This window comes from Typopeltis vanoorti, chromosome 15, assembly GCF_054136105.1.
Source record: "Typopeltis vanoorti isolate ZY-2024b chromosome 15, IOZ_Tvanoo_1.0, whole genome shotgun sequence".
NCBI classification, from domain to species: domain Eukaryota; kingdom Metazoa; phylum Arthropoda; class Arachnida; order Uropygi; family Thelyphonidae; genus Typopeltis; species Typopeltis vanoorti.
The window spans coordinates 118,093,955-118,117,440 of record NC_143563.1 but is presented as its reverse complement, the minus strand read 5'-3'; the positions used below and the strand labels follow the sequence as shown (position 1 = coordinate 118,117,440).

Sequence of the window (23,486 nt, the reverse complement as noted above, 5' to 3'; positions counted from 1 at the left end):
TGCAAATTACATCTTTTCAATCTTTCCTCATACTCGACATTCCAGAGGTCAGAAACTACCTTAGTCAGTCGCCTTTGCACCCTTTCCAACATCTCTTCATCCTTCTGAAAACCAGGTGACCAAATCTGGGCACAATAGTCCATGTGTGGCCTAATCAAAGCCTTATACAATGGAACAAGAATCTCCCTACTTCTACACGTCAGTGTCTTCCTCATCATTCCCAGAAGTCTTTGTGTTGTCTTCACAATTTTGGCGATGTGTCCCCTAAATTTTAGATCCTTATCCACTATCACTCCCAGATCTCTTATTTCCTCTACTTCCAACAATATATTCTCACCAAGCATAAATTCTGCATCCCATCTTTGTTTTCCAAATTTTAAAACCTTACATTTTGCAACATTGAACTCACATCCCCATTTCCGTGCCCAATAACTCAATTTATTCAAGTCTTTCTGCAAGGTCACAACATCCTCACTACTCTTCATGGTCCGTCCCAACTTTGCATCATCTGCAAACAACTGAATATCTCCATCCAAATCTTCGCCAATATCATTAATATACAAGATAAATAGTAATGGCCCTAAAACAGATCCCTGAGGCACTCCACTAGTGACTTTCCTTTTCCTGGATATTGCACCCCCATACACAACTTGTTGATACCTATCAGATAGCCAGTCTCCAATCCAATGCACTAATCTAATATCCAACCCCATCTGCTCTAGTTTGACTGTCAACTTATCATGAGGTACTCTATCAAAAGCTTTTGCAAAATCCAAGTATATTACTGTGTATCCTTCTCCTCTGTCCAAGGAAGCAGTCACTTTATTGTAATAAGTAAGTAGATTACTAAAACACGACCTCCCTTTAGCAAATCCATGCTGTCCATCAAAGATTATACCATTGTTGTCAACCCAACTCTGGATCCTAGTTCTCACAAGCTTCTCCAACAACTTAACCACAACACCTGACACACAGATAGGCCTATAGTTTGATGCTTGAGTTCGATCACCTCCTTTATGAAGTGGCACAATCTTGCCCTCCTTCCACTCTTTAGGGACTTGACCAAGTGCAAGACTCGTATTAAAAAAATATGTCAAGGCAGGTGTCAAAACTCTGGCACATTCCTTCAGAATACGCGGTGATATATTATCAAGTCCCACAGCCTTATTTACATCTAGTTTACTCAACTCCCCAAACACCTCTTGCTCACTTACAGTCAGTCTCTCCTCCCCATCATCAACTGCTCTTAATCTCTCCATGAAGTCACATAGAATACATAGCACATATTGCTCACCGACCACGATTAAAATATCACAGTTCTGTCTTAAGAGTTTCAAAACTTTATGAAGGTCTATGATTCTTAAATTACAATTACCTTCTTCTCACACAATACTTGATTAAAGGTTTACTATACCAAACTCGAGGATTCCTCATGCTTGTCTTTCTAAAATATCACAGTTCTGTCTTAAGAGTTTCAAAACTTTATGAAGGTTTATGATTCTTAAATTACAATTACGTTCTTCTCACACAATACTTGATTAAAGGTTTACTATACCAAACTCGAGGATTCCTCATGCTTGTCCTTTCGATTCTTGGATTCCTTTCCTTCCAAACATTTTCTTCTCTCTATGTTAAGGCTAAAATTTCTGTCAGCTTAGGTTGGTCCTCATGGAGTCTGCAAACCGATCATCTTTGCCTAGTATATTCTTAGCGTGAGGCGATTCTGCATCCATAAAGCACGCTACCTGGCCACTATCTTTTCCGGGAGTTGCTTCGAAAATCCTCTATTCGTTCATCGTAGGGCTTTGAATCTGTGATCCCGCTAATCACGACCCAACAGCTCCGACTTCTGCCACCGAGAGAGAACAGAAACTCCAGATAAAAAGCTAAAAGTCCTTGGGGGGGGGGGGTTCCAGCCCTTTTATATCAACCCCTACCGGAACTCCTTGCAACTTAAATTTTCACCCTACACGTTATTCCTTTACACTCATGGGTCTTGCCTTTTCATAGCATCTTCTCTGAAAACTTAGGTCGCCACGTGCCGTATGCGCACATGACCGCTTGAGGCAACTTACTAATCCGGTGTCTTGCCCGCGTACTTTGACCTTATAATCTCAGTTGGTTATATGCAATTTACACAGTAGCTCGTTTATATCAATTCTAACAGAAAATATGTATATAACAAATTCATTGTCTAACATACAATTTAGTAGGTATTTTACACAGGAATATTCACAAGTTTTACACTAATTATGGTATCCAATATTTGTCAGGCCATATACAACTTATACTAAAATACAAGCATATCCTTTTCAAGGGTTTTACCTTGTTAAATTTTGAATGAAACATTCCTTAGTGAATTTGTATTCATTCACAATTTAACAGTAGTCTGTAATTAAAATCGATTGCCTTTGTTGGATGCTGAGAGAGCAAGTAGTGTGAATGAATTCAAGAAATGGCATGATAGCTGGTGTAGGTCTCCCTTAATGAGTCCATGACTGTGTGGCGGTCTCTCTTAATAATAATAGAATAGAATATAACATAATAATCATCATCGACAAGGAGCTGAAGGGTGGAGTCTGTGAGGTGTGCCAGAAGAAAGATCGGATTATGAGTGTTAAACTTGAGATTGGAGGAAGCGTGGCCATGATAGTGTGTGGATACGCTCCACAAGTAGGTTGTGATGTGGAGGAGAAAGAGGCATTCTGGAGAGAACTAGACCAGGTAGTAATGGGAATCTCTGATGGCGAGAGAGTGATCGTCGGAGCAGACCTGAATGGACATGTAGGAAGGCAATGAAGTGGTGAAGAAAGGGTGCATGGGGGTTGGAGTAGTGGTGAAAGAAATGAAGAAGGTAAAATAATCATAGAGCATGCTATGGCCTTCGACCTGGCTATAGCTAACACGTGGTTTATGAAGAGAGTTGGACACCTGATAACATATAAGAGCAGGGATAGGATGAGTCACATTGACTATATTATGTACAGAAGGAAACATCTGAAGGAGGTGAAAAACTGTAACGTGATTAACGGAGAAAGTGTAGGGGCACAGCACTGGTTGGTTGTGGTAGACTGTGATATAAAGGGGAAAAGAAGAATAGACAGAAGTGGTGGAAAGATAGGAAAATAAAGTGGTGGAAATTGAAAGAGAAAGGTCCAAGGAATGAGTTTAAAGAAAAGGTATTGGAAAGAATGAAGTTACCAGAGGATGTGGAGGAATGGTGGTATGTGAATAGTTGGAATATTAGAAAAATTGGAGAATAGGTGCTCGGTATAGCATCCGGAAAGGGGCCGCCCGAGGATAAGGAGGCGTGTGGTGGAATGAGGAGATGCAGTTGGAGATCAGGGAAAAGAAAGAGGCAGAGAAAAAATGGGACATGACTGGAACCAGAGTCGACAAGGAGGCATATAGATTAGCGAAGAAAAGTGCAAAGAGAGCTGTGGCAAGGGCAAAGGCGAAGGCAGTTGAAGAGGTTTATGAAGTACTGGAGAGAAACGGTGGTGAAGCTAAGTTGTTGAGAATAGCGAAAGCTAGAGATAAAGCCTTGAAAGACATAACATCAGTTAAGCAGATAAAGGATGCCACAGGAGCAGTACTGCAAGAAGAGGACAAAATCAGAGGAAGATGGAAAGAATATTTTCGTAATCTACTAAATGAGGAGAATCCAAGAGAGAGGTGTGAGATGCAGGACATAAACAGAGAGGAAGGTATTGGGCACTGAGAAAAACAAAGAATGGAAAGGCTGTGGGGGTGGACCAGATACCTGGAGAAGCTTGGGTAGCGAAGGTGTAGACATGTTATGGGATCTGATGAGGAAAATAGCCCAACAGGAAAAGATACCAGAGGAATGGAGGAAAAGCATTCTCGTCCCAATCTACAAGGGAAAAGGAGATGTTCAAGATTGTGGCAACTATAGAGGGATCAAGCTGATGTCACACACGTTGAAGATATGGGAAAGAGTAATTGAAGGAAGGATATGGCGGGAAACAAAAAGTGATGAGGAGCAGTTTGTATTTATGCCAGGAAGAGGGACAACAGATGCAATATTTGCACTAAGACGATTGATGCAGAAATATAGGGAGATGCAGGCGGAGCTACATATGGTGTTTATAGACCTGGAAAAGGCGTACAACAGAGCAGTCAAACAGGAAGTATGGAGGTGTATGAGGAAGAAGGGTGTCAGAAAAGTACGTGAGGTTGGTGAAGGAGATGTATGAGATATGAAGGAGCGAAAACAGGTCAGGTCTAGTGTCGGCATGACAGAGGGGTTCCCCCATTGTCGTAGGGCTCCATCAGGGATCAACTCTGAGCCCTTACCTCTTTGATCTGGTCATGGATGTACTATTGGAGGACGTCAAGAAGAAGGCGTCAGGGATGATGATGTTTGCCGATGATATTGTTCTCTGCGAATCATCCCAAGAGAAGCTTGAAAAGACACTGGAAGAGTGAAGAAAGGTATTGGAGAAGAGAGGCATGAAAATTAACCAGGTAAAGACCGAATATATGTCAACGGGGAGTGACGAGGATATGATCATACGACTCCAGAGTGAAAGGTTAACTTCAGGGAAGAAATTCAAGTACCTTGGGTCGGTTGTCGAGAGGAATGGTGACTTGGATGAGGAAATACAGCACCAAATAACATGCGGCTAGAGGAAGATGAGCGGGGTCCTGTGTGACAAGAGAGTGAGTTGTAAGATGAAAGGAAAGCTGTATAAGATGGTGGTGAGGCCGGCGATGCTCCATGCCACGGAGACATGGCCTATAACAAAGGCACAGGAGAGGAAGATGGAGGTGCGGATGTTGAGATGGATGAGTGCTGTGACAAAGGAGGACAGGATAAGGAATGACTACATCAGAGGAACGATCAAGGTGGGACCAATCGGTAAGAAGGTACAAGAAAGCAAGCTGAGGTAGTTCGGTCATGTAGAGAGAAGGAATGAGGAGTATGTTGGTAAACGAGTGGAGCGTATGGAGGTGGAGGGAAGGAGGAAAAGAGGAAGGCCCAAACTCAGATGGAGGGATAAGGTGGTAGATGATCTTAGGGAGAAAGGATGGAGTTGGGAACATGCCCTGGACCGGAGAATCTGGAGGAAGAAGATTAAAGATGGGAATGCCAACCCTGTTTAACACAGGATAAGGCATAGCAAAAGAAGAAGAAGAACATAATAATAATTTATTAAAAATTAGCAAAATTTTGTACTGAAAATAACAGTACCTCACCAGTGAGGGGAGGAAAGTAGTTTGAATGAGCCTTTATACAAGAGAACTAGAACAATTAGGTAACCCGTAAATGCCAGTACCACAAGCTAGAATTGATCATTTTTGCTATTGCTAACAGTAAAAATCTCCTATACATGCATGATTGAGAAATAATCATTATCATCAAATTCCTGATATATACCCTCAAGGGGGTGTACAGGATATGATAGTACTACATGAAAAATTTACATCATTACTAACTTCCTATCTACAGGACAGTAGTAAGACCAGCTATGATGTATGTTATGGAAACTGTGCCCCTGAGGAAAAATAACATCAGCAGGATGGAGGTAGCGGAGATGAGAATGCTTAGGTGGATGTGCGGTGTGATCAAAAAGCATCGTCTGAGAAAAGACTATGTAAGGGGAACGGTGAAAGTTACAAACATAGGAGCAAAGATACATTAGGCAAGGTTGAGATGGTTTGGGCATGATGAGGAGGGAGGAAGAGTATGTGGGAAGAAAGGTCATGCAGATGGATGTGCAGGGGAAGAGGAAGTGCAGGTGGCCAAAGAAGAGATGGAGGGAGATGGTCGAGGAGAACTTGAGGATAAAGAACTTGGATGTGGCTACAGCCCAAGACAGGAGGTTGTGGAGGAGATTCACTACAAACAGCAACCCTACTTAAGTGGGAAAAGCTGCAGAAGAAGAAGAAGACTAACTTCTTATCTACAATTTTCCTCCAAATCAGTCTGTTAAATGTCAAGACTCCAATATTATCTCATGTATTATACTTCTGTCTTCTAAGGCACTTTTTACTGTGTCAATCCACCAATATCATGGTCTTCCTCTGGGTCTTTTTCCTGCCAACCTGGCAAAGAACACTTGTTTTACTAATCTTTCCTCTCCCATTCTGCTAATGCATTCCTGGATGCTGACAATATCAAGTTCTTTCCTAATATCCTCGTTTTTAATATGATATTGCCATTGATGCCATCTGTTCATGCCCCCTAATATTTCTCAGGACTCTCATAACTGCGGTCTCTAGTCTTTGGTCAAATGTTTTACTTCTAACCCAGCTCTCAGATCCATAAGTTAAAATTGGCTTAAACACTGTCATGAATATAACTAATTTAGTGTTTTGGCTAATTTCTCTCTTATTCCATATAAATTTATTCTGTTGACTTCCTACCATACCAGCTTTGTTGATTCTGTTATCTATTTCCATATTTAATTTATCATCTTCACTAAAAATCGTGCCTAAGTAGCTGAAATGTTTTGCTTGTTCCACAGGTTCTCCGTTCACAACACAGTTGACATTTTCAACAATTCTACCTATTTTCATTGTCTTTTTCACATCCTTGTCTCACACCAGATTTCACATTAAACCATCTTCCTGTACTTCCTTCAATTCTAACTGCTGACTTACAACTCAAATAATGGCTAAGTACTGCTTGATGTAATGCCCCAGTGACACCATATAACTGTAGCGTATTGAATAGCTTCTCTCTTGGCACCTTGTCATATGCCTTTTCCAGATCGACAAAACTTAAATACAGATCTTTGTTATATTCCCATGCTTTCTCAACTATTTGTCGTAATGTGAAGATCTGATCCTGACAGCCTCTATATGGCCTGAATCCAGCTTGTTCTTCACCGAGTGTTTCTTCCACAATTCTTCTCAAGTATACTTGCATATATCTTACCAGGAACACTCAGTAATGAAATGCCTCTGTAATTCTCACATTCAGTTTTATTTCCCTTTTTATATATATGGGTGCTATGAGAGATCTACTCCAATCATCTGGAATTCATCCCCCTGTCCAGGCCTTCTGAACTTTCAGTGCAGCCATTGTACGACTTTTATACCTCCATACTTGAGTATTTCTGATCAAATATCATCTACTCCTGCTGCCTTTTCACATTTCAGGCTTTTGATGGCTTTTTCTACTTCAAGTATGGATATATATTCCTGACTGCATGTCTGGTCAGTGTTTTTTACCACTGTGCTCTCATCACTCCTTGTTTCATTTAGCAGTTTTTCAAAGTAATTAATCCGTACTTCAAGGATATCTTTTTCTCCTGTTTTCATGTCACCTTTATCATCTGTAATTCCTTTTACAGCACGCTTTCCTCTATTTCTGAGCTTCTTTAACAACCTCTAGAATATCTTGCCACCTTCTTGATATTTATTTTCTATGTTCTTACCAAAGTCCTTCCTCCCATGACTTTTGTTTAACCAGTTTTATACAGTGTTTAGTTTTCTTACATTTGTCTCTGTATTCTCTAAGGGCACAAACTGATTTATTTGCCAGGCACTTTTGATATGCTTCCTTCTTTTCCTTTGCTGCCTCTTTAACTTCCTGTGTCCACCATGGAGTTCTGATTTTTATATCCTTACAGACAACCTCACCACATGCCTCTCTGGCTGAATCAATCAGTATTTTCTTCAGGGCTTGCCACTGAATCTCCAAAGTTTGGTTCCTGCTCTCAAACTCTTTCATTTTTTCTTGAATAATATTTGTATATTTTAGCCTACAGTTCACATCTGAGAGCTGCTTAACTTTTATTCGCTTTAAAACTTTCTTACATGTTCTTCTTTTCAATATGAAATTCAATTTTATCCTGCTCAAGACTAAATGGTGATTACTTCCAATTTCAAATCTTCTGTACACTCTGGTGTCTTGCACCAGTGGGAAAAACATCACTATCAACAATAACATAGTCAATGAGACTTTTCTTATTCCTTGCCTCTTCTCTCCATGTGAATTTGTGCACATTTTTATGTTGGAACATTGTGTTAGTAATAACCAGTCCATGTCCTGAGCAGAAATCTAATAGGTATTTGCCATTATTATTAGCTTTGCTCTATTCTCCAAATTTTCCCAAAATATTTTTGTATGTGTGACAATCATTTCCTACTCTGGAGAGAAATGATCATCACAGTTTAAATTCAGATGGTATAATAAGGTTTTTTTATATGTATGTATATATATATATATATATATATATATATATATATATATATCAAGATGTTTGTACAGTATTTAAATGTGATTCTGGGAATTAGGTGAATATCATTCCAACAGATACTGAACACTCTCTATTATATTTGTCAACAAATTATATTCTTGTTTATTCCTTTTTCCAGTTGCATGCAAACTAAGTTTGCACATGCAACTGGAAAAAGAGTTCGAAACCAGTATGGGTAGTGGCCCTTTTTTAATGCATAGCATTATTTACTTCTGAAAGGAAGTGTGCTTGGCATTGGGGGATAGTAAGACACTGTTACTTTTTTATATAGAAGCAGATGACTCCACTCTTCAGCTGCCTTACTATCCCCTAATGCCAAGCACACTTCCTTTCAGAAGTAAATAATGCTATGCTATATTAAATATGGCTATATTAAAAGTTTTATTAAATATGGCTATATTATATTAAATAATGCTATATTAAAAGAGGGCCACTACCCATACTGGTTTCGACCTCTGTTGAGGTCTCATTAGTGGGAGACAGATCCAGGAAGATACTAATGTTGAATTAATGCAGAGGACATATATTTCTCATATGCCAGTCGTAAAAAGTATCACTTTATCATTAAAATACTCTGGATCAGAGAAAGATATATACCTAGCCATGAATACTGTTACAACTTGAACAGTGCATAAACCTTTAATCTATCAGTAAATTATTTATAGCTTTCAGCACTTACAAACACCACACATATAACATGCATATTGCAGCACTCAATATTCAATATGTCCCCCTTTTGCCTTCATGCATGCCCATATTCTGTAAAGTCAAATATTGATGGTGGAACACACAACATCCAACAGAAATGCTGCCACTAGTCGCTCCAAATCTGCTTCCAGGCTGGCATATTAGATGTCGTTTCTTGCAAGTTACACTCTAAAGCTCTGACCACAATTTGAAGTCCTTCAGATTCAGATCGGAACTTCCAGAGAGCCAATCAAATGGTGATGTGCGGTGTCAGGCATAGTATTCGCCTTGTGTGCAGGGACTGAATCTTGTTGGAAGGTCCACTGCTTACTGGAAACAAAGTGTTGTTCAGTGACTGTACCACAGGTTGCAGCACAGTGTCTTGATACAATTTGGCAGAGGTTTTGATCCCTTTCTCTCAGAAATGCAGCTTTGATATCCCCAATATGCCATTCCCACCAAACATCACTGACTTGGGGTGATGATCTCTCTCTGAATCATGGATGCTGTGGCACGTACTATTCAACCATCCGGGGCATATACTCGATTGTTTTGGTAGTTAAATGACTCTTCAATGGTGAAAATCTTCTCATCTGTAAAGATTACCCTCTGTCGCATAAGTTGTGGTATTAGGAAGTATTCAATAGAATGACCATAGACTCTCATCCCCAGGTCATTACTGCGAATTTCATTACTTTCTGCGTTCTTACAGGATTATGGTAGAGGTATGCCTTCACAGCCCCCACAAGCTGTTGCAACCTAATGCAGCATGTTCTTTTTTTGTTTGGTAGTCAGATATGTCTTCTGTATCATTATAATGGTTAATAGTCCAATACACAAACATCCTATTGATCTGAAGTGTTTTTAGCATGTTGAAAATAACAGGTGGCTACATTCCAACCTTGTGAAGTGCTATTACAGCTACAAGGTTCTCATAATCTCCCCACTGCATGTTAACCCATACAGCTAGACAACACTCTCTGTACTCTAAGGGAACCAGGCTCACACAATTCTGTAGGCTCACAAAATTCTGCACAATTCAGAAGTGTGCAGAATTTGTAACAGTATTTATAGGAAGACTGTATATACAAATAGCCTAGTTATGAAGATTCTTTACACTCAAACTTTGTTTGCACATACACTTGGAAGAAGGATTAAACAAGAATACAATTTCTTGGTAAGTATGATTTACTTTCTAAATAAGTAAAAAAACTTTCTGCATCTTTCTCTGATCCATAATATTTTAATTATAACTTGATTCACCTTTTTGCTACTTTGTATATAAGAAATATATGACTTTGGCATAAATTCAGCTATAGTATCCTGGGAATGGTTATTTTTATGGAAATGATTATGAAGAGAGAAAACAATTCTATGCTTGCCTGGTTTGGACTTGTCAAGCATGTGTAAAGATCTCTGCATAAGTAAGGAACAACATAAGAACAGAGATATGCAAGTTGTCAAACTGTGTCATGAACGCACAGACAAGTATATGCAAAAGAGCATGCAGGTAATTTATCATGTCTGTACACAAATGCTAGGAGTATCAGAAACAAAGGAATCGAGTTTGTTGCCTTGGTTAATATATTGGGACTTCATGTTGTAGGCATTAGTGAGACGTACTAACCTTTATTGAGTGCAAAGAGTGCAGTATTTTTAGACAGGATAGTAGAGGAGGAGACATGCTGCTAATGACATCAAATCCAGTTAGAGATGAGACCTATGACTGCAATACTAGTAACAGTTTTTCACGTGGCAATGAGTTTAAAGCTGTCTGGTGAGAGATAGAGTCTAACAAAGTTAAATACACAGTGGGGTGTTGTTACAGACCTGGTGAATCATTTGCTAATGATGAAGAAATGCATCACCAAATAAAGACGATCAGCATGAAAAGAGTAATCGTAATGGGGGACTTGAATTATCCAAAATTGATTGGGGAACTTCATTTTATGGAGGGCAGGAAAAGGATGCATGTTCATCCATAGAAGTTGAGAATGCTGTCAAGAAAGGGAGGTTAGGGCTAGATTTTTCTCTCATAGAGTAGTGCATGATTGGAATGGATTGCCATTGGATGTTATGTGTGCAAGTAGTGTGAATAAATTCAAGAACAGGTATTACAGCTGGTGCGAATAGTATGGCCTCCCTCGATGAGTTCCTGACTCCTGGAGGTCTCTCTTAATAATAATATGCCAAAATTATTAAATGAAATTCCATATCAGAATAAATATAAGCAATTATTATCTGCATGATCATCTTTGTTTAAGTTATTTCATCTGTTTTTTTATTTTAATTTATTATTTGGTGAAATAATATTCTCAGACAAATCTAGCATAATTCTCTACAATTTAATTCTGAAAAGATTGTGTTAGATCGTGAATGAGGCCTGCCTTTACTAGACAGACACTCATTCATGATCTAACAATGAAAGGAGCTTTAAACTAGAGAAAATACCAGTACTGCTGGTCAAAATTGTATTGGAAAGAAATAAGGAATGGGTGGAGGGGGGGTAAAGTAAAGTGTAATATATAATTGTATATTGAGTGTAAAGTGTATCATATAATTATGTATTGAATGTGTATCTAATTATTAAGTGTATATCCATTTACTTATTGAAAGGGAAAGATTGTAAAGTATTTAACATGTGTAATTTTAATGAAGGAAAATAATGTGTATAAATCGAAATAAAAGAATGGTATGTTAAGTTACGCCAAACAAAGAAAACAAGAAAACGTGATGACTAAGAGCCTAAAGGGCATGACCTTGACAAGCCCGTATTGGAACCTTACAAGCAAGGATTAACTAATTCTCTGAGAGGAGCTCTCTCTCATGGGTTCGCAATGAAGCAATTTGATGTGACCATGAATGTAAGCTCCTTGGAAGAAAAAGGTGAATGATCGAAAGAAACAGAGAGAAAAAAAATGGGAGAGAGAGTGAAGGACACGAGGTGAGAAAACAGAGAAAGAAAGGGAGGCAGGAAGTGAGGATGATCTCCGACTAGAAAGGGAAGGGTCAGGTCTAAGTGAAACCCGAACCATGATATTTCCCCTTGAAGGATCCAGATATCCCAGACAAGCACCTCAGATGTTCCCAGCTAACGGCAAAATTTCAATGCGCATGATTCCATGAGACGGGAAGGAAAAGAATCTGCAGTGTGAACAAGGATCCAATCAGGATGCACACGTGACTCGCACGTGGTGATTCAGTGAAACAGTGAGCAGCCAGAAATGGTAAGGCAATTTTGTCCTTTCTAAAGTTAAGTGAGAGCGCTGAAGGAAAACACTTTAAGCAGTGTCGCTAAAAGGAAAATTGAAACTAATTTATTTGTTAGAGTAGCTTTAGGAACATTGGACTGGTAGTCCGAAGAACCATGTCAAGTGATTCTTGCTCAATCTAGTATGCAAATGTTACCTAGCTCTTTTTCCTGAGATTTTGTCTAGATAAGTTTGTATTAATTTCCCAAGTGCATGCCTTTCTTAGAGAATGATAAATGTGTTTAATATGTGAGATTTTCATGTGATATTGTTTGAATGTGGTTTGATCTAACTAAGATAGCAGAAGAATTGATCATTTCATGTTTAATGTAATTTTATTAGTGTAAAATAAAACTTTATATTTTGTCAATTGAAATCCTGGTATTAAATTTGTGCTTGAGACCGACATTTGCCACTCACTATACTGTCTCCGATTTTAACTGTGCACAGAAGCTGACATTTGGAAGAGTAGAGAGGGCAGTACAACAGTATACTTATCAGTGCAGAAGTCAAAACTACTATGTAATGTAAAATGTTAAGAGAAAGAGAAAATATTAGCATTTTAAATTAGACAATGAGACAGTTGTTAGATAGGTGATGAGAGAGAGAGAGAGAGTGAAGATAAGGATTCATGGTGGCATCATTGAAAACAATAGATTCAAAGGTCACATCAGATGATAGGATGAAGGAATGGTGGAAATGAGAGGGGGGGCGACTAGGGACAAAGTTCTGTACTTATACTACACCAGTGAAAGGAGTATTAGGAATAAAATCAAAGTTTGTAGTTCTGATAAAGTTAGCTGGTCTACAAACCATTGGTGTCAGTGAGATATGGGTAACAGATCATGATGTACTCATGGGAATAGAAAATGATGGTTATAGCATTTTCTAAAAAAGAAGTGTTGTTGTTCCATTCATGTGGAAATTGAAGAAAGCAATAGTGATGATTGCTTTGAGTCTATCTGACATGAGTTTGGGGTGAGTGCTTTAGATATATTAGATATTTAGTGAGGTGTTACTAGCAAGCCAGGAAATGTTCATGGACATGATTCTGAAATTCAAGCAGACAATAAATTGGTGAGTGACAGATAGGTGATAATAAAGGGTGACTGAAAGTAGAAAATAATGTATCTGAGTAAGGAGAATGAATTCCTTGTGCTACTCAGAGAGAACTACCTTAATTCAAAATCGCTTCTATTAATTCTCTTAATATCCTCAATTTTGTATCATCTACAGATAATTGAATATATCTCTCTCTTCAGACCCTTAGACTATATCACTGACATATAAAAAATAAAAATTTTAAAAAAAAGTCTGAGAGAGCCTGTGTAGCTCAGTGGTTCTGGCGTTTATACACCACGGCGCTTGGCCGCACGAAGGAAGACTTGGTTTCGAGTCTAGTCGGCGACTAGAGGAAATTTTTCTAAGCCTTTTTTCGACCGGTTCCCGAGTTAGTCGATCTCTGGCACGGGCAAGCGGGTTTTTCCTCCCGGAAACTCAGGTTTTTCGTCCCGTAAACTCAAGAAAATCGACCGTAGAACCCACATTATTTCAGACATTAAATATATTGTGTTAGGGTTAGAGACCACGAGATGGCGGCACATTCGAGCCGTCTCTCTTCACTGTGTACCACTTAATTAGTGATAGCCTTGGGCCATCTATCTCTGATTGGTACCAGTGGAGATTGAACTGCCCACTCAGTCTCCAAAAGTTAGATAGGGCTAAATGGCCTCGCCTACTCCCCGCATACGGGAATAAAAAGGCGTTAGATGATTTTTTTTTTTTTTTTTAAAAAGTCTGAGAAATTAACATGTTGAGCTGTCAAATAAATTATAATAAATCCTGTAGAGAATTGTTACATTATTCAGATTCATGCAGTAGATATGAAATGACAGTTACTTTTTACACAACATTACATTCTTATAATTTGAACTTAATTATTTTCTTGCACTAAAGATGTAATGGGATGCACACCACAAAATATTATATTGTTTTAAAGTTATTGGTTACCAAAGTAATCTTAATTTCCATTGTAGTTGTATTTTATCATGAAAGAATTGTGACAGTTAGGGTTGACCTCTCATACTGAGTCTTCGGACTCCAAACAGCAGTCCACAGCACAGATCTGTGCTTGGTGTATATTAATGATTTGAGAAAGAATGTCCAGTTGTTGGTTTTGGAAAACATTTTATATATATATATATATATGTGTGTGTGTGTGTGTGTGTGTGTGTGTATTCTTGATCTTCTACTCGGTTGTAATGATACATTTTAAAGAATAAATTTTAAATGACTTTAAACCGAGATAAAATATTAAATTTTAATGTTAATGATATAACTAGTTTCAGCCTTTAATAGAACACTAATAAAAAATTGAAGTTACAAAAAACTGAGAATTACAGGCAAAAAATGAAATAGATAATTGACACAAAAACGTTGTATTTTTCAAGTCGTTCTATCTAACATGCTATTGTTTGTTGCATGCGTGCTTGCAGGTTTTCATGAGCACCGGTATTGAACAACTGCAGTATGGCTATCAGGGATGTTATAACTCAAATTGCTGTTCAAATGTGCAGGATTAAGTAGGATTTCTCTGGACTCCACGATTTTCCTTTCAAACTCATCACCACAGCAAAAAATGTTTTCGGATTTATCCCAGCAAACTGAGTGACTCTGTAGATCATCATGAGAGTTATTAGAGAAAAGAACATGACTGGATAGTGCAGTTGCATTGATCTTTTATAGGAGATGTCTCTCTTATGCTCCTCAATACGCAGTTTAAAATACAACATCAGGACATTTTTCACTATACTCCCTAAAGTCCGTTCTCTTATAAGCCATCCGAAGCCTATTCATCATAACCTGAAATATCCAGGTGTTTACAAGTTATGGTGCGACTGTAATATTCCTTATTTTGGACAGACTAACAAATCTGTTGAACTGCGTATTGAGGAGCATAAGAGAGACATCTCCTATAAAAGATCACATGCATATGCACTATCCAGTCATGTTCTTTTCTCTAATAACCCTCATGGCGATCTACAGAGTCACTCAGTTTGCTGGGATAAATCCGAAAACATTTGTCGTTGTAGTGATGAGTTGGAAAGGAAAATCATGGAGTCCAGAGAAATCCTCCTTAATCCTGAACATTTGAACAGCAATTTGAGTTATAACATCCCTGATAGCCATACTGCAGTTGTTCAATACTAATGCTCACGAGAACCTGCAAGCACGCATGCAACAAACAATAGCACGTCTTGAAAAATTAGATAGTTAGATAGAACAACTTGAAAAATACAACATTTTTGTGTCAATTATGTATTGCATTTTTTGCCTGTAATTCTCAGTTTTTTGTAACTTCAATTTCTTATTACTGTGTTCTACCTTTAGTGGATACCTGAAGAAGGCTGAAACTAGTTGTATCATTAGCATTAAAATTTAATATTTTATCTCAGTTTAAAGTCATTTAAAATTTATTCTTTAAAATATATATATATATATATATATATATATATTGATCCCATACACAAGATAGGGCATGGAACCTGTAGGTGCAGGCGAGGACTGAGATAGGTGTTTTTTTTTTTTTTTGAAGGGTTGTAGTTGTTTGGGAATATACTTCTCAGGGAAAGCTGTTTCAGAGGATAGGGACAGATGGAATAAAAGAGGATGAATAGAAGCAGGTTTGGTGTGTTTGCAGTTGCACAGTAAAGGGATGCTTGGGCAGCTGCAGCTCTTGTGTTAAGAGGTGCAACAGAAAGTGGAGGAATGATGGTGACCATGGAAGTACCTGTAGAATAGACACACATGCAGTGCTGAAACAGCCTGTGAGATAGAGGTTGAAGTATGTAAGAGAAGGATTGTCTATGAGTGTAACTTTACACCTCTGGATGGCATCAAGAATTTTAAGGGAAGTTTTAGGTGCACCACCCCAAACATGTGAGCAGTATTCTAAACATGGATGGATTTCGGATTTGTATATAGTGAAGAGTTTGTAGGGTGTTAAACAGGATTTTGTACAAAAGAGATTGCCAAGTTTCTTGGATGTTGAGGAGGCTACTGATTGATGTGTTTATGTCAGAAAAGACTGGAGGGTAAATGTTAGTCCAAGCAAAGTGATCTGATGTTAGCTGGTGATTTGTGTATTACTGAATGTGTTAGTAGGTGAGTCAGGATCTCTTTTACATGAGAAAAGGCAAGACTGTGTTTTGGTGACATTGAACATAACAAAGTTGTCCTCACTCCATTGAAGGATAGTATATAGATCAGTGTTTAAGGCATTAGTTGTAGATCTTGTAGCCTGAGATATCAGAGTACTGCATGATTTGTCAAATGTGTGGACTTAGTGGAAAATACTATTGTCTGCAAAGCTGTAAATGGGATTAGTGGTTATTGTGAGTAGGTCATTTATACAGGAGAAAGAGGGTAGATGATAGGATAGAGCCTTGAGGCACTCCAGCATTGGTGGTGAATCTTGAAGAGAAGGAGTCATCTACCATGACTTGCAAAGAACAACCAGGGAGATCGAAAGATGGCAATTCATTTAGTAAGCTTCAATGCCACACATGATTGAAAGCTTTGGAAATGTCAAGGGCAACAGCACAGATTTCTCCAAACCTTTCCATGGTATGTGTCCAGTGGTGGGTGGTGTAAGCTACAACGCCAGTTGTAGATCTTGAATAGCTGAATCCGTACTGGTGGTCAGTGATTAATTCATGAACCTCTAAGTAGTGGGGGAGTTGGCTATTGATAACTTTTTCCATTATTTTGGAGAGGACAGAGGTTATGGCATTTGGTCGGTAGTTTGATGGTAGATTTCTCTCATCCTTTTTTGGAATAGGATGGATATGAGATTGCTTCCATGCATTGGGATAAGTACCAAATATGTATAATAAATTATAGACGATGCAAGACAAGTGTCATCTGGAGCATGACATTTGAGAACAGTTTGAGAGATGGCATCAAGACCAGAAGACTTTTTAATATCCAAGTTATTTAGGTTTTCTGATAACTTTTTGTAAAAAAAAAGTATAGGAGGCATAGGGTGCTTGGATTCTGATATGGTAGGAGGTGATTTCCCTTGGTTCACCTATGCAGGAGTTTGAGGAAAACAGTGATACCAGGAGGTCAGCTTTATCTTTTGGTGAAGTAACAATGGTGCCATCAGGATGAGACAGGCGTGGAAGTGCAGGAGAGAAGAAGTTGGTTCTAATGGCCTTAGCAAGTGATCAGAAGGGACAGCTTCCATTTAGACAGGAGCGAGTTTTCTGCTGGTTGCCTTCATGAAATCAGTCCAACCAGGACTTGTAATTGTTAATAAAGGTAATGGAGATGCCTTGTAGGATGATTTAAATAGACTAGCAGCTTGAGCAAAAAATAATGACTTCCAGTTGAATATGGCAGATTGTAAGCTTATGCAATTTGAGCTGAAACCATGCTTCGAGAAATTGATGAGATAAGGAATTTAGAGGTGATGACAAAAGTACTGATGCCTATTCCAGTACTTCCGTAGTAACTTCTTTATCTCTGTAGTTTCCATACTGAAAATCATTAAATAACTCTTTATATTACTTGTGCTCAGATTTGATCACCAAGGCTTCTTTAGGATGAGGAAGTGGTGGAGAGGGTTCAGAGTGGATGACCAAAATGGTGACAGGTCTATGGAATGCCCACTGTGAGCATAGCATGAAGGTTGCAAAATTTGCTTGATAGATGGAAAAGATGAAAGTCAAAAGAAACAGAAATAATGGAGGAGGAGTTGATAGAATAGATGCAGAAAAAAATTTTTGAACATATCGCCAGAGAGGAGATAACAAGGAGTTATCCCTAGATTATCAGTGAATAAGTTTAAGGAGAAGTATGACATGCATTGCGTGAATAATGATTAGTCTGAGCTTCTTACAATGTCTTAGAATACCATGTAGAAACTCAGATAATAATAACTTCCATGAGAAGAATGAAAATGAATTTATTGAGCTGTTGCGGCACAACAAGAAGCATGTGACAGAGGGAACTCGAGGTCAAAGAGTGGTAAATTTGATTATAGTGTCAGAGAGTGTTTCAGTTAAAGACATAACTATTCTGCCTCTGGTTGGTGACAGTAATCATTGGGTACTCACTTGGGAAGTGACCAAGTTTATGAATATTCCATTTAGAAAAGGTTACATGCTGAACTACAAGGCAGGAAATTATGGCCAACTGAGAAGTATACTGAGTTCATTGGAATCGGTTCGGTTGCTGGATGGAAAGAATATCGAGAGTGCATGGGAAGCATTTAAACAATACTTAAATGATCCGATATCAGAATGTGTCCAGAGAGTTCGAAGAATAAATAGGGTGGGAGTCAAATGGATGTGTAATCTTATTAAGCAAGAGATTCGTAAGAAAAGGATCACGTGGAAGGAATACCTTGTGCATAAGGATGTCTGTTATAAAAATCATAAGCAGCAGGCTAGAATAGTCACAACTGTTGTAAGGAAAGCAAAGTCTAAGTATGAAAAGCAGGCTAAAGACAACCCACAAGAATTCTATCAATATGCTCCAAATAAAAGAAAGAATGAATATGAGAAAATAACTCTTCTAAATGCAGATAGTGTGAGGGTGATGACAGATGCAGAAGGGGTTGTTCAACTAATGAGTGCCCTTTTTGCTGAAAGCTATCAACCTGGTGTATGCGACATTGTACTCACTGCTTCCTCTTCACTGGATGAAGAAACTCAGGTGTATGAGGGCGAAGTATTAGAGATGTTGCACAAACTGAATAAGAATTCGACAATATTAACTAATGGGATAGTAGCATGTGTGCTAAAAGAGTGTTCAGCTGAACTGGCTATTCCTTTCACCAGGCAATATAATTTGAGTTTCAGAACAAGGAAGATTCTGCAGGAGTGGAAAGAATGTATGGTAAACCCATTGCACAGGCATGGTGCAAAGACCGATGTATCCAACTATTGACCAATTAGTATCTCATGAGTGGTAGTGAAGATTTTGGAAAAATTGGTTAGGGCTTGCATTCAGAAATTGGTTGACAGCGAATCTACTTTGCAATAAGCAACATCGGTTTACTAAGAGAAGGTCATGTTTTAGCAACTTGCTCACATTCTTTAACATTGTTACCTTAACTAGACAAAGGAAATGAATACACCATCATTCTTTTGGATTTTACTAAGGCTTTTGACAGAATACAGCATGAAAGACTGTTGCATAAGTTGGAGAATATTGGATTTGGATTATAGAATATTAGCATGAAGAAGAGGATAGCTGACTGACAGACATCAAAAAGTGGTATGGGGATGCAAATTGGCAAGAGTTAAGGTAACCAGTGGTGTACCACAGTGATCAGTGCTTGGTCCACTGTTATTCAATCTGTACATTAATGATATTGGGAAGGATTTGACAAGTGACATACAGCTATTTGCTGATGATGCAAAGATAGGTAGGGTAATCAGGAATGCTGATGATATGCAGAACTTGCAGAATGATTTGAATAGCCTGTTGCTGGCATTGGAAAATGGACGTCAGTTCAATGTTGGTAAATGTAAAGTCATTCACTTTGGCATGATTACATATTGAATGTCGTATTATATTGGTGGCATTATGCTAGAAGAAACTGCTGAGGCTAGGGATCTTGGAGTGTTTCTAGACAGGAAGTTGAAATTCAGGGACCATGTAGCAAAGATTGCAAATACAACTCAAAAGATAATTGCAATGCTGAAATGAGCATTCACATGTAAAGTTAAGGATGTTATTTTGCTACTTTACAAGGCCTTGATAAAACCTCACTTGGACTATTGTGCGCAGGTCTGGTCTCCGTTGTGATTCTGATATAGTGGAAAGAGTGTTAAAAATGATATCAGGATTGTGGAATACTGATTATAAAGACAGATTGAAAATTTGTAGACTACATACACTAGCAAACAGGAAAAAGAGGGGTGATATGATTGAGACTTACAAACTTCTGAAAGTATCATACAGGATTTCATTGATGGAATTTTTCAATTTATGGATGGTGTGGGAAAGGACAAGAGGGCATCCTTGGAAGCTGAGAATAAATGCTGCTATGAAGAGAGAGAGAGGGGGGGGGGGGTGCTAGATTTTTCTCTCATAGGGTAGTGCGTGTTTGGAATTGCCATTGGTTGTTGTGAGTTTAAACAGTGTGCATGAATTCAAGAATAAGTATGATAGCTGGTGCATGTAGTAGTAGTAGCCTCCCTCGATGAGTCCCTGACTCCCTGGAGGTCTCTCTTATTAATAATAATGATAATAGCTCAATCGGTTTTGACAATACCCTTTGGTTGAAAAGACTTGGGTTGGAAACCCCATCTGAGACTCAGAATTTTATCAGGGCTTTTTAACTGAATATAAGTTAGCCATTCTCATATGGTGGAGGTTTCAGGGTTTTGCTGTAGGAAACTTGGGTTTTTCATCCTGCAAAACAAACAAAACCAGCCTCTGACTGCATGCAATTGAGTCATAATATATTATACAGGTAGGATTAACTGCTTTATCACAACATTAATTAGATTTCCAGGAAGCCAGGTTTTTTGGTTGTGATAGATCTTTTTTGGTTGTGACAGATCTGCCTAAGATGGAGGAGGTGGGTAAATAAAAAGTAAAACTTATCTTTGTAAACATGGGAAAATACTCTGCCCACACCATAAATAACACAGAATCAAAAGACATTGAAATTAACCAAATCCATAACTTGGTTATTTCAATAATGAATAACACAGCATCCTGTTCTTAATTTATTTTGTTTGTGTGTTATTTTAGTATAAATATAATCACAGTTGTTTAATGTTAATTGCTATTTTTTTTTCTTCTGTAGTTTGCAGAAATTCAAGCTGACCATTGCAAATACAGTAATCAGTCAGGAAAATGCAAGTCTTCAAACAATGGGTACAGATCAGCTTCTTGACCTGTTTACATTAGATCATAATAGAACTGGAAAAAGAAAAGAGGAGTTTGGATCAGAGCAGTATACTTCAAACAGAGGTAAAGGAATTAGAGCAGTACTGGAAAACCTCCCAGAATTATGGGGCACAGAACAGTATGAATCAGAGTATGACCTTGCACATTTTCTTCAGTCTTTAAAGAAATAACAGTACTCGCAATTAGAGCATGATCATTAGAATTAACAGAAGCAGAATTTCATTCTGAGAATGAATAGGTGCAGAATGTCATCTATCTTCATGTAAATCCTCCCAGGTTATAAATGCTGTATACTGAGGAAAATTACAGCTTAAAACTGTCTTCCAAGCATACTGCTCTTTGTTAAGAACATTTGATCTTGTATATACTTTTTTGTGAAATACTGTAAAATCATGATTTCACTAACTGAGATATAGATACCTTAGAGACAGAAAAATTATTTTCTTAAGAAGTGGTATGTAGAGTAGAATTTTTATCTACTTAACATTAGAATATTGTATAATAAAAAGAAACATTAACACATATTCAGATACATCTTTTCATAAAGCACATCTTCAAACTAGGTAGTTGTTACTTTAGCACCTGGTTATATGATTTAATCCAAAATCCATAAAGTACATTTCAGTGAAATGTTACTTAAAATTGACTTTATTGACTTCACTTGCACCAATTCCTTCTATTAAAGCATTCAGAAAATGCCATACTGATGATTAAATTAAAATTCCCAACATTCTGGATGCTTTATTATCAGCAGAGTGCATTAGTGAAAATCTTTTAATATTATTATCATGGTCCTATTTTAAAATATTGAACTGAAACAGGATTTTATAAAACTTTTAGTTGTCTTTTTTTATTCTGCTTAAAAAATTAAAAAATTCACAAAAATTTTAATAAATAAATCATTATTTTAATAACCTTATTCGTTTTGTTTGAAAGCTTTAAGTTAACAGATAGTAGATAAAAGTTATCTTCATACAGTCTTCAGAAGATCAAATAATACTCATTTTTATTAAATAATATTAATATTTTTAATTTTGGATCTTTTATGATTAAAGAACTGGATTGGTCATAGTGTTTATAATTTTTAATTCTTGAATGTATAGAACCACATATTGGATTTTAAAATGCAAAGTTTCTTTGGCAGTAAAGTATTTGTAAATTAACTAGTTAATGATCTATTATCATTAAAGGTTTCAAGTATGAATTAGAGTTTCAAATATTATATGTAATATGCCTATTTTAGTTCTGTTAAATAAAACTTTCATACCAAAGAAATTAGTGTTTCATGTATTTAGTTTACTCTGTCATCATTGTCTGACAAGTTGTAATGCTGAATCTGTGCTTAACTTTGATTTTTTATTTACTTTAAATTTACCAAGTAAGCAAGAAATTTATAAATTTATTATTGGCTTTCTTATATAATTACCTGTGAATAATTATAAAAAAGATTATTTTTCAAAAAACAGTTAATGTAAATGTTTTTTATAAGCTATCATAACAGTAAATATTCTTCTCGGTTTAAATTTTAACATTTGATATAAATGAAGGTTCATAATTTGCGAATTTGATATTTCTTAGGAATAACAGAGAAAATGGGAAAAAGTTACATTACTTTTAATTAATTAGTTCATAGTTAATTTTAATGAGTTCATTAATTCATTTTAATTAGTTCATACTTTTTTTTGTCATCTCTAAACACAAAATTGTACTATAATGAATTCACTGTCTTCATTTGGATAAATAAAACATCAGATTTTCAGAAGTGTCATTTATTCTTAAAATGTGCAAGAATAAAAGTGTGCCATATTCAAACAGAATACAACAAAATCAGCACAATGGCTTTGTTTCGTCCCTATAACAAAAAATAATTTGGTGCCTTTTTTTGTAAATTTCTTTTTATAAATCAGCACATTTTTAATTTGTTCTCGAATTCTGGACCCCCCCCCAACCCTCCCCCCTCTTTGCCTTATCCTAGTCCTGAGAACGAATATTAGGAGGCTATTGAGAAGAGTGAAAGATAACAGTGTAGTAGGAAAGGTTTGTCAGTGTTGTCGCTGAGATATAATGATGATTAAGTTGCGTTGGAGACCAAAATCATGATTGGTATGATTGCAGAGCTGTGTGAGGAGAAAGGAGTACAGTTTGTGGGTGTGGGGGAAGAATGAAATTATACAGGCATGATGGGTTGCATTTGAATGACTTTGGAGTGAGTATGCTGGAGAAAGTGTTGGAAGTACAGTGTGTGTGATGTGTGCAAGAAATCAGAAGAAAGAGATGAAGGCAAAAAGCAGGAGAGTAGTATTGAAGAGACAGAAGTGCTTAGCACTAGATACAGTAGTAGTGTGAGATAATGAGAGAGAATGGGAATGCAAGAGGAACAGGGAAA

The 23,486-nt window shown here is 37.4% G+C and overlaps 1 protein-coding gene across 1 annotated transcript in view; it reads left to right on the top strand.

Moving 5' to 3' along the window:
- The window catches only part of Hel89B (histone acetyltransferase 1), an 863,997-nt gene extending 841,144 nt beyond the window's left edge, over nucleotides 1–22,853 (top strand). The window contains exon 38 of the mRNA XM_090405810.1: nucleotides 20,997–22,853. Coding sequence (XP_090261936.1) covers nucleotides 20,997–21,270 — 274 coding nt within the window. The 3' untranslated portion in view covers nucleotides 21,271–22,853. The remainder of the gene's footprint in view (nucleotides 1–20,996) is intronic.
- The last annotated feature ends 633 nt before the right edge of the window (nucleotides 22,854–23,486 follow it).